This window comes from Aristolochia californica, unplaced genomic scaffold (genome assembly GCF_029961685.1).
Source record: "Aristolochia californica isolate CCGP_79_NKW_82.1479 unplaced genomic scaffold, dmAriCali1.0.hap1 SCAF_5, whole genome shotgun sequence".
NCBI classification, from domain to species: Eukaryota; Viridiplantae; Streptophyta; class Magnoliopsida; order Piperales; family Aristolochiaceae; genus Aristolochia; species Aristolochia californica.
The window spans coordinates 44056562-44068679 of NW_027182214.1; the positions used below are offsets into that span (position 1 = coordinate 44056562).

Here is a 12118-nt window from a genome sequence, read left to right on the forward strand (position 1 = left end):
TTTACGTTCAAGAGCTAAGGTGAGTACAGAAAATACAGACAACGGATATGTTTTGAGAAGAAGTTACTATCTGGCTTTTACAAGAAACTCAGTTGTCTTTCACGGGTTCAATTTATTTATTCATCAGTCGAACTTGATACGAGCTAGAGCAAATTTTAACCTCAAGTGTGTTGACATACCTAGCTAACAGGAGCCAAACAAATATCATAAAAAAGATTCATCTTTTATCAATCAAAAATGGCAAAAGAAGGAAAATAGCCCACATATTATTAAAAGAATCGGTAAAAAAATACGTGAGCCTGGTCATCTTGTCTCTATTTCTTCCGTGTAATTCTGTAAATATACAAACATAAATTGGAGCTGGCTTCCCAAGAAAATACAATCAATTGAGATTAGGGACTCACCAGTCACCACACGTAGAACAGGTCCAGCTTCTCATTCTTTCCTTCAAACTACCATATTTACTTCCCGGACTTTTGGGAAGAACTTAAAACACTCCACGAAAGCACTTAAACAGGGATTTTCCTCTGAGCATAACGAAGCTCCTGGTATGACTTTGTAAATTGCTACTCTTGAGAGAAACGACATGATCAAACATGTGCTAAGCTAAATATGCCAAATAAAATAAAATAAGAAAGCACAGCAGCCACAGGATATAACTGTCAACAAGATGGCTGGCCATTTTACCTAAAGATTCTAATAGCAAGCCGTCAGCCCGTTTGCCATTATTTTGGTGTAGACTCAAGGATTAACCTAGGGTTTAACAGATTAATTTACATGAAATATGCATTCAAAAGGCTAAGTTTCTACATCACTTTGCGCAGCCGTCTCAGGCATCTCAACGTGAGGCCTTCCTCATCCACTTCCTCATCATCTCCTTGATGCTGCAATATCGGAAGCCACATTGAAGTTATTAGAATAGTAAAGAAAGGAAACAGCTCATAGACAAAACAGGAAACCAGTAAGTAATTGTGACAATTGAAACTTCCCCTAGAATTAATGGAAGCATTTATGATTGTTACAAATTAATGTAAGCCCTCGAAGGCAAAACTCTTAGGCCCTATTGCTTGATAAACATATAAGAGAGAGAGAGAGAGAGAGAGAGAGAGAGACCTCTCCGTTTGCTAATCTATCTAGCAGTTGCTTGACACAAGGAAATATTGACATTCAAAAGGAAGATTTTTGTAAATATTGAGTATTTCTTCAAAAAGAAGACCAAATCTGTAAGCAATCAGAAAGATAAGCTTCAGCCGGGAAAGTGCAAAAAGAATCTCTCTCAATGATAGTGGGATTAAGAAAATAAGCTTTGGATAATTGTGGGTCATGAAGCTGAACCCACAACAGATTCCAAAATACCAAGAGTTCCAGAATAACCAGAAACAGTCTAATCAACAAAGTTCTCAATTTCATTTTATTCCTTAGCACAAGAGAGAGAGAGAGAGAGAGAGAGAGAGAGAGAGAGTGACACACCTCTCCGTTTGCTAATCTATCCAAAGAGTTGCTGAAATAGGGATGTATTGAAGTTGCCTGACATAGGGAAGTATTGACATTCAAAAGGAAATTTTTTGTAAATATTGAATATTTCTTCAAAAAGATGAATAAATCTGTAAGCAAGCATAAAGATAAGCCTCAGCCAGGAAAGTGCACACAGAATCTCTCTCTATGATAGTGGGATTAAGAAAATAAGCTTCGGATAATTGTGGACCATGTAGCTGAAGCCACAACAGATTTCAAAATCCCAAGAGTTCCAGAATAGCCAGAAACAGTCTAATCAACAAAGTTCTCAGTTTCTTTTTATACCTTAGCACACTCTAGGTAACTTTTAAGTTCATTTGCAGCCAGCTCTTGTTAGCATTCCCTGCACTAGGGCTGTAAAAGGACCAGTTTTGGTCTTTTTTTTTTTAAAGTGATGCTGAAATTTTATAAAGACAAAACAAAACAATTACAATCTTGATACTGTATTTCTAGACTTGATCCATTTAAAAATATCCAGATATTCGAATCTGGATATCCAAGGAATTACCAGAAGTAGAATTTCCAAATCTGATGCATCTGATAACATCTGGATCGGATCCTATCCTAATCTTAAAAATCAGAAAAAAAATGGCAAACAAAAACAGTAAAAAAAAAAAAACTGTATACCAAAATATGGCAAATATACAACTGAATCAATTACAATAAATTATATAATAGTACGAAAATGAAATGAGATTTGAGGATTTCTTAAAGATGAGTATGATTTGGAGTCTCATGAATTGCAATAAAAAATCAAAACTTTTTTTTTGAATAAGGATGTATAAACTATAATAAAAAAGGGAAAATTGAAAAAAAGGAAGAATCAAGAATCAACATAGTGAAATAAAAAATCAAAACTTACAAACTGATTTGTAAAAATATATGATTTGTCAGTGCAGAGAGAAAAAATTATGGAAAAGGGGAAGAATCAAGAATCAAGATAGGGAAAACCAAGAGAGGAAGATAGTGAAAAATGGGTATCCAGAAACAGGATAGTAGGAAGCTTACTGTTCTTGTTCATCCTGTTCAAACCAAAAGGACAAACAAAGAAAAGCAGAAATAGAGGCAAACACTAACCATTGATCAAGAAACTTACAGAGGAGAATGATCTTCGAGTTGATTCAGCGAGAATGGAAAAAATTCAAACTGGTTCAGGGAGGAGGAAAGAGAGGAGACAAACAAGGAGTGAAAAGGTAGAAAAGAAAGGAGAAAAGGCTGCATGATGGAACAGAGGGAAAGTTAGGAAGAGTGAAAAGGACAACTTTAACACCAAAAAGGTGAAAAGGAAGAAAAGTTAGCAATAGCTAAAGAAGGGAATAAAAAGTTAGGCTTTCAACAGAGGGAATAAATACACAAGTTTGAAATTTTTTGGAATCTGGATCCCTAGATTCTGGTTCCGATTCAGAATTAAATTGGATATCTTATTGCACATCCAATGAAGGTCAGAAAGAACTGAAGTTCAGGACATATCCAAAATTTCAGTCCGGACCCAGATCTATCTGACTAACAAACTACCTTGCAGATTTTTTTTTTTTTTTTTTGCTGGGTGTGTGTGTCTGGTGGTGGTGGTGGTAGTGGTGGGGTGGGAAGGAGGAGTTGGAATTCGTTTCCATCTGAACAATAATTCAAGAGCTACTGTAGTCACATTAGCCCTGGAATCACTGAATTTCATACCTCAAAAGTTTTCTCATACTTACTGGAATCTATTTCACTTCTTGGAGAATAGAATTCAATTTAAAAAATGGAGATCATTCTAATTTTGTCAGTGATGAGATCAGGAGCTACAAGTTTTATTATTTTTATTATTATTCTCTAGTTTACTTTACTTTGGATACAATTTTTTTAACAAAAAGAATTTCATTAAAAGAGGAAGAAGAATATGCAAGGAAGCTAGAAAAACTAAAACACAAAATAAACTTATTTCAAACAGCCAAGTAATAGAAAGCTCCACCTCCATGGAATCGATAATATCAGGTCCCAAATAAGTTTACCATCAATCAGCTTAAATGTACTCTGACCAATTTATCTCAATTGTCTGTCCTGGTTTACCAGTTAAGCTTCCATCAGATTTCCATTTCAGGAACACTGGAGGGAGAGGGAATCAATGGGAAAAAGGGCTTTTGCTGATGCAATTAGCCTCCAAAATTTCTATATTCTCACTTGACTAGACCTTAACTCTTCATGGTGACAAGCCCAAAAGAGGTCCTGCATTTGGTATTTAATTTGTAAATACTGAGACATAAAAATGGATCCACTTCCTCACTCCAGACCCAGAATCAAATTCTGATTGCTGGAAGAGGGTACAGTTTATCTACTATTTTATCATTTCATCTCCAGTCTAAACTAAGTTGTTGTTGTTTGTTGCTTAATTAGTTAATCTATTGAATGTATTTGAAGCCACATGAGTGAGACTAATGTCTCCAAAGGAAGATGGAAATAGATCTATAACCCCCCCATGTGGCCATCGAGCTAAAGATCCAATCCACCTGAAAGATTTCTTTCATAAGGAAAAGTTAGTAGTCCACAAAACATGATCAGATGAACACATAGAGGCAGAAAGAGAGGAGAACACTGCTACAGGAATTTAAAGTGCCACTTGAAGTGGAAAGAATAATTTTTCAATGACAATCAAGTTCTTTCAGTGCCATGTGTCTGTAGTTCTTTCTCTTTTCCTTAAGGATATTCATCATCATTCAAAAAAAATAAAAGAACTTTGGAATAATACTAATGCAAGGATTATATGCTTTCTCGTTTAAGTGCACCACTAGTGAAAAGTTAACAAATCTCACAAATTAGATTATGCCTGAGATTGACATTTTTTTTGCACAACCACCACTTCAGATGAAAGCAGATCATAAATACAAAAGGGGAAAACCCAGATTTGTCTGAAAACCGTGATTATCCAAATGGTAATGCATCATACTGCCTCTATTGAGTAGCCAGTACTTGGCATTCTGTCGACAAGTAATAAGTTACAAATCCACCAAAGAACACACCAAAAGACTTTCAGGAGAGTTACCCAGTTTTCCTTCTTCAGTAATTCCGTAGCTGGCCCTCAACCTTTTCTTGTGAGGAGAAGCTTGTTTCAGCAGTTCATTCCCTGAACTCATTCCCATACCGCCATGAGGTTCTCCATCACTAACAATATTAACACTTGAGTCTTCTTCATTGAGTCCATTTTCTGAAGCATCCAAACTGAAGCGATCACCCAACCTCTCGAACCGAGCTTGTGTTCTGTAGAGTTTGTTAAAGAAAACAACAACCTTACACAATATTATGTACAAACATACTTAGACAAAAATAGAAAACCCCCAATCAATCTGATTATCCAAAGAGACACCTCATCTATCACCAAATTTCTGCTAATAACATATCATTTGAAAAAAATAAAATTCTCTAGCTAAGGATGGTGACATGGTGTGTCTCACCAACCTCTTGTTGTTTGAGGACACCTTCCTCTAGATTTGTGAGGCCTGTTTCTCTCTTGCCTCCTTTTCTAAGCAATATACGTCAACTTTTCAGAAAGAAAAAAAAATGTGCATATATATACACCTTATTGAATGATGTATGGCCCAAGCGGTAGTTATGTAACTTAGTGCTCCTCTCTCTTCTGTTGATTAAGGGTATGTTAGGTTTTTTTTTTTTTTTTTTTTTTGAGTATGTTAGGGAGGTTAATAGAATGTTATTTCTAAAATTTGGAATCTGTAGGCATATGTTACTTATGAGAGCAGTATTTCTGGAAGTGTACTATTTTGTTAACTAAAGTACTGAATAAAACAGGTTAGGGTCAAATTCTGAGCCACGACACTTCCTGCAATTGCCACAGGAAAGTTTTTCCTCTCCTTTCTTTTCGGTTCTTTCTCTCTCAAATCTCTTCTCTTATCTTCTTTTTCTACCTTTTCACACCCACACCCACATACAATGTTTACATTGTTTAAACATGCAACCAAGTACCCACACACACGCATAAGACTTCAATCCAAATACCTCTCATTAACCACCTCCGCCCCCCCCCCCCCCCCCCCCCCCCCCCCACCCAACCCCCCAACCAACCAACCTACCTCCCTCCAATGTAGCCATTGTTCAAGCAGTTAAGAAGAAAAAAAATGGTTATTTGCAAAAGTTGGGAGTAGAGATGACCACATAAATGAAATACATAAATGAAATACAGGAGCAGAGACCAACCTTTTCAATTGTTCTCGGGCACGGGAATAACGTTTATGAGCTTTGATGAATTTCGTCGTTTTTGAAGTGATCCTGCATTAAATTAAATGGAATCTCATCTTCTACCTCATCCTAAAGATGAAGAAAAAACTAGTGGACATTCAAGAATACCTTCTACAGTCTTCTTGCTCTTTGTTCAATTGAAGTTCAAGCTCTTCAATTCTAGATTTAAGACTCTCTGCCTCTTGTGCTTTCTCCTCAAGGACAGTCTGTCAACATAGAAAAACTTGAATAATAGATTCCTCAAGTTTGAGAAGAAATCTGAAAAAAAATGACCAACCTGGCCATTGGCAGGCCAGAGCAGTTCGACTAGTACACAAGCTTAGTCCAAGGCAGTCTTGTTCAGCGAGATTATCCACTTTTAATTACAAATGGTGATGTTAAAAGTGGCATTATGCAACCTGAACTCATAATCTTTCAAAGGAAAAGAAAAGTTTGTAACCATGAGTTTGAGAAGAGAACTGAAAAAATTGGCCAACCTGGGCAATGGCCAGCCAGACCAATTCAACCAGTTAGCAAAGGTGTTCAGCAAAGGTTGTCTGTATTTAAATTCAAATTTTGAAGTTTAAAAAATGGCACTCCTGCAACCTAAACTCATAACCTTTCCAAGCGAAAGAAATGTCTACAATCACCATCCTACACTTGTAGTTGTGTAACAATAAAGAAATTATTGGATTTTTCATTTCAGTATATGCTATAACATCATAAATCCCAAACCAGTAATTGAAACAGAAACATAACAAGAATGAGAAAATACAGGCCAACAACCTTACTTCACCTCCCTCAAAACAAAAGTTAAAAAATAAAATTCATGACCCAGCTTTAGAAAAATAAGCAAGACATGAAATGATTAGGTGTTGATACAGTTGAAAGACCAAAAAGAAACTCACCTCCAGATGACACTTGTGGTCATCAAGCATCTTTAAATCTAACTTTACTTGCTCTAGCTGCAATAGATTCCATGACCAAATAAAATTAGGTGAACAGCTTTAAAAATCTCAAACCTGCACTTCCCCATGCTTCTAAAAGAAAATCATCATCTACATTTAATGATATGCTATTCCACGTGCTGAAAACGTGACATAAATTATAACCTGCTCTTCATGAGCATTTTTGCCATCGTAAGATGAGATCCTTCCTTCTCTAACATGATCACCAGCAGCATCTGAGGCCCTGTGACTCCCAGAAGCATCACTTTGCCCATCCACATGCACCTTCTTTCTATCTCGTCTCTCACTGGAATTTAAAACAAAAACTATCATAAGGTAAATTTGGTACAACATTCCCATTTTTTCTTTGGAAAAAGAAGTTGTTTGTTTCAAGTATGTGTGTATCATTATAGGCACATATACATATCTATTTATTTCACAAATATGCATATACAGATACATATATGAATGTATCCTGGCAGTATACCCCTAGAGGTGCCAACGATATTGCGGAAACTTTGGCTACGAGAGGGTTTCCCAGCAGTACTTCACTGTAGGAATCTCCCTTATCCTTGGCGCTCATTGTGGGTGCTCTCTTTTTTTCTTTTTTCTTCTTCAGGGTCTCTTTTGTACTGCTAGTTTTTGCTCTTGCCTCCATTGCAAGTTGCAAGCCCTCTTAATGGAACCTTTCTTTTAATTATTATTATTATATATATATATATATATCCAAGTTGCACATTGGTGTATAATTGTAGTTGTTCAGTCTACTACAAAGTATGCCCAACTTCTTGATCTGAGATCAATCAACATAGTGTTACTCTTCGGACTTGGGGCCCATACCGATTACCCCAAAATCTGGTCATATTGTCCAACACAGTGCTCATTAGATGACAAAAAAAAGAGTTACTCAAACCAAGTATAGAGACGCTAAAAAAATGTAAAAAATCCAGATAAATAAAAAAATAAATAAGATAAATAAAAATAAAAAAGATAAAAAATTTCACCACTTATTTAAATAAAAAAATTGGAATCATGGAAACTTTTTTTTTCAACTTTTTGTCAAACATATTAAAATGATAAGTAAAATGCATCTGTATGTCACGTTGAGGACTAGATTTAATCAAGATTTTTTCTTCAATTTAAACAATTTATGGGTTGTGCATAAGCAAACAGAAGTCTTTGATTACCAAAAAGATCACCTTTTGGTCATCAGTTTGAAATATATAGTATTACTGATACAACAAGTCTAAATTAAAATCATTAAAATTCTTTTAGATTCCAACCTTGGATCATTTAATTGGAGACAAATTCAAGTAGGCATTACGGGTTTGGATCACTTAAAAATAACTTATTTTTTCATTCTCAAAAAAAACATAAATTTAATATCTTTAAAAAATAATTTTAATAGTTATATTTAATGTTCTTTTGATGTCGTCCATTACATTATAAGTGACATTTAGCAAAGACATTAATTCTCTTTTTTTTTTGGTTTACAAAAGAAATTGTCTTGCATGAAACACATGAGAGACCTCATTTTTCAAGGTGCAAAGTTCAAGATAGGGCTTTACTAAGAAAGAGCATTTAAAAAAAAAATACAAGTAGGGAGTGATCTAGAGAAGCAAGCTGAAGCTTTCTTGGACAGACTTGACAGGTCCAACCACAATAAGAAGAAGAAGAAGAAGAAATAGAAACCCAAGCCCATATTACTTAGGATACTCATTTTCTCTTATTTCTGTAAATTTCATAATAAAGGGTTCAGGACATATTGCCCCTTTATAAGTAATAACCCTTAGGATTATTTTGGTCTCTTTGAACACATGTTGTCTAAAGATCAGTTCAGAGTTGTATTTGAGCATCCTATTGGTTAGCAAGAAGAATTCCAACAGCCCTCTTGGCTTTTCTCCATTCCGCATTTGTGCTCTGCTGAAACCCTCGATGTCTCGATGATTTGTTGCATCAAGGAGCATCTAATATGAGTCTCGTAGTTAGAGCAGAAAATATTGTGGACATAGTTGGATCAAGTAGAATTTTGAGCCCCCACCTCAACTGGGACTTGACCATATCCTATAATGTTCAGCCTAGTCACAAGTCAATTTGGGAGTCATGAAATCATGATGCTATCTAAAACCTCAAGGACTTCCAATATAATTGTTTATTGCAAACTGCTCAATACAAAAAAGTAGCATATAAAAAGTATGTTAAGTATACCTCCTCCTTTCCAGAGACCTTGAACGGCTGGTTCCTGAAAATAGATTTATTACTAAAGAGAACCACTCAGAATAATGAGAAGGTGACAATCAGAAGAATATTAACGAGTTACACTGCAGTTAGAATGTCTCACAAAATTAAGTGCATGAAAGACAGGAACTTCAGTTATCTACAAGAATTGATATCTTTATAGCAGCCAGGATAGGAGATGGGCATAAAGAAAAAAAATTCTCTAACAGCAAGGAAAGCTATCTGACCATGAAGTGCATGCCGCCGTTTCCCTGGGGAATATCTTCGACCAGGTGACTGTCTTCTTAGCCTTTCGCGTAGATCATTTCCACGATAATCCCGTTTGGCTGAAAGAAAATATAAAAACAGAAACTCTCATCACAGATGAAAAAATTTCCTCGTCCTGAGTCTTAGATGACAGTTAAATTGAGACATTATAGTGATAGCTAAAGTCATTCTTACCATATACCTGAGCAATATGTGAAACATTACAATCACTAGAAATAGTTTCCTCCTTGTGGACCCAAAAGGGCCAAAGAAGTTATGAAATATTTTCCTCCTTGTGGACCCAAAAAAGGCCAAGAAGGTTAGCATCCCCATAAATTAATTAATATGACTATGACCATATTCAAGCCTATGCCACCAAGAAGGTCCATAGATCAAAGAAATAAGTATAGATGAGCTGACTGGACTGCCTTGTTCAGAGATGAGAAGAATAATATAATCTGAAACGTGAAGATCTGTAGCTGATGCCATGTTTAGATAAAATAACCAACTGCCCCTTCAGTCCAAGACTTGAGTCAGATTTGACCAGACCATGAGGTAGTAAGCAGAAATAATTATCCGTCCATGGAATCCATTTGCCAGAATGCTTGATAACTATACAAGAGAAAAGGAAAAGGAATACCATGTGCCACCAATATCCAAATAACGCAACTACCATTAAAAAACAATAGGACATTTCCCTTGAAGTGCTGAATATCACAAATCTTTAACAAAATAGACTCTTCAGAATTGATGTAATCAAGTCATGCCTGTCTCGCCGCCATAAGACTAGTTAATATTGTTGCGAACTACATGGATCCCTGTACAATAGCTTTATCAAGAAATTAAACATAAGTTCGCACATATCCAGCAATTAAGTGGAGGAGCATATAACACCAAAAAATACTAACTCTTTAACTTTTGAATCTGCAGGAAAATGATGAGAAGCGCCAAAAACAGTATGACCGATCAAGAGATGAGGAAATTTAGATTCTAATGTTAGAGCCAACTACTGCATCTGAACAAAAATGCATTTCACTAGCAGAAAGCAAACATGAGACTATATCATCTCAATAATATTGCCTCGATACACTGCAGATTTTCCAAGAAAAGAAAGCATAGAAAGCCTTGGTACCAATGCATCAATTAGCTCAAATGAGCGAGTAGAACTTCAATATTTGACTGAAACGATTCTATACTAAGCATAATATGAAAGCAGATCCAATGTTGGCCATTCCTAGATCCTCTGTGATAAAATACAATTGATGTAGTTTCATTTGACCTTCCCACACTTGCACATCTCTTGTCCATGACTCCGCAGCCAACAGTTCACAACCATTGGTACCGACTCCAAGTTACCATCACTTCTTTGTAACAGATTAGAAGTAAGTTGAGTCTAACTAACACAGTTCTTTCGTCATCTAACCATCATTAAAGAAACTTTTCCAAAATATTTGGCTAAGAGTTTCCTGACACTGTTCTGGAATTTCTCAAAACCAAAAAAAAATTGCAAACAACCAACAATTATAGACATCATTGTTTCCCTGCATAGGAAATGTTTAAATCCTCTGACTAAAACATTAACCTTCAAATCAATCAAATTGACAAATACTTGCTTATTACTGGAAGCAAAATTATGTCCTGGCACTACTGGATTACACTGGCCCTATGTCCAATACTCTCAATTGTCCACAAACTATTATCAAATCTGACTTTAAAAAATTAAATAACACTAAAATTGGAATATTGTTGTTCTGATGCAAAACATTTAACTTGATTAGAATGGATGGCACAAAAACTTGAATAGGGGAAATAAATGACATGAAAATCTGAACTCTATCCAGCTGAAAAGATAAATTTGTCAGTATCCGATTTGACGTTATCATCTCTGTCCAATTCCATTTCTTCTACCTTCTTTTTTTCTAATCTCCACTCTCCTGCAGTTTGCACACCAAATTCGATGCTGATACAGCATCTGAGTAATATATTTTCATATGCTATGTGGATTTCAACAATTAAGAGACCAGTACACTCATAAATGAACTCATAAACAGTTCTCCACCAAAAAAAAAAAAAAAAAAATCCAATTAGGAGACGATTTTTATAATTACGTGACAAAGGCCACGACACACGAACACAATTAGACGGCTTGAAAGCTGAAAGTCATTAATGCTGTATGAGATGTTCCTAGCTCATACGGTTCTGACAGACGGTAGAGATTAATAATAAACATTTACGGTGATAAGTCTACAAACACGAAGCAGATACGCGATGACAACACTTCAAAAAATGATCAGCTTCCAAAGAGATGCAAGCTAAACGTCCCAAAACTACTCAAAATCCCAAATGTTAGAATGTTAGTTTCTGGTCAAAACATCAGAAGGAGCAACGAGACAAACACTTGAACAACTACACACAATACATTCCAGTGGTCTCCCTATTTCCAAAGAAGAACTTACGGTTGAAAGAACCTCCAAAGCGGCGAAGTTCCGCCTCACCGTGAGCGAACGAGCAGCTCTGACGATTGCAGCGACCTCTCTGATAGAGAATACACAATTTCGTCTTGTACAGCTTCCGTTCCATCATTGTAAACCTGGACGAAGCTTCAATCTTGAAATTCCAATACTCAGCCGCGATTATAAATCATACAGTATCGTAGATTCAAACTGCAGAAGGGACGTCATTTACGATGGGAGAAGCTCAAAGAAGAGACGGCAGAGTCTACTAGGCGGAAATGTTTGCGCCGAGGTGATCCGTTGGCTCGAACTAAGCGGCCCTGCGCCCCTGCCCTAATTTGTGAATCTCTGTAAGCTGTACCTGTAGTCTTGGCATCAGAGAGGAGGGAAAGAAACGAGGTGGAATCATGGAGAGCGTTTTTGAGGTAAAAGAAATAAGAAGAAAACAGAAAATACAGAAAATATTTAATTTAATATTTTATGAAAAGGGACATATTCTTATTTCTGCCTCGA

At 36.0% G+C, this 12118-nt stretch overlaps 1 protein-coding gene across 2 annotated transcripts; it reads right to left on the reverse strand.

The window, feature by feature from the left end:
- Positions 1 to 599: 599 nt before the first annotated feature.
- LOC137966085 (zinc finger CCCH domain-containing protein 13-like) lies at positions 600 to 11987 on the reverse strand. Of its 2 annotated transcripts, XM_068812562.1 has the most exons (10): positions 11609 to 11987; positions 9134 to 9232; positions 8877 to 8910; positions 6834 to 6975; positions 6630 to 6686; positions 5851 to 5948; positions 5701 to 5772; positions 4535 to 4749; positions 1471 to 1527; positions 600 to 884 (listed from the first exon to the last, which is right to left on the reverse strand). In XM_068812562.1, the coding sequence occupies exons 1-9, from the start codon at positions 11733 to 11735 to the stop codon at positions 1487 to 1489; spliced, it is 885 nt and encodes a 294-aa protein (XP_068668663.1). In that variant the 5' UTR covers positions 11736 to 11987; the 3' UTR covers positions 600 to 884; positions 1471 to 1486. The 2 variants fall into 2 exon arrangements, with proteins under 2 accessions (XP_068668663.1, XP_068668664.1); XM_068812563.1 differs by lacking the exon at positions 1471 to 1527 and having other exon boundaries at positions 8877 to 8928.
- Between the last annotated feature and the right edge of the window lie 131 nt (positions 11988 to 12118).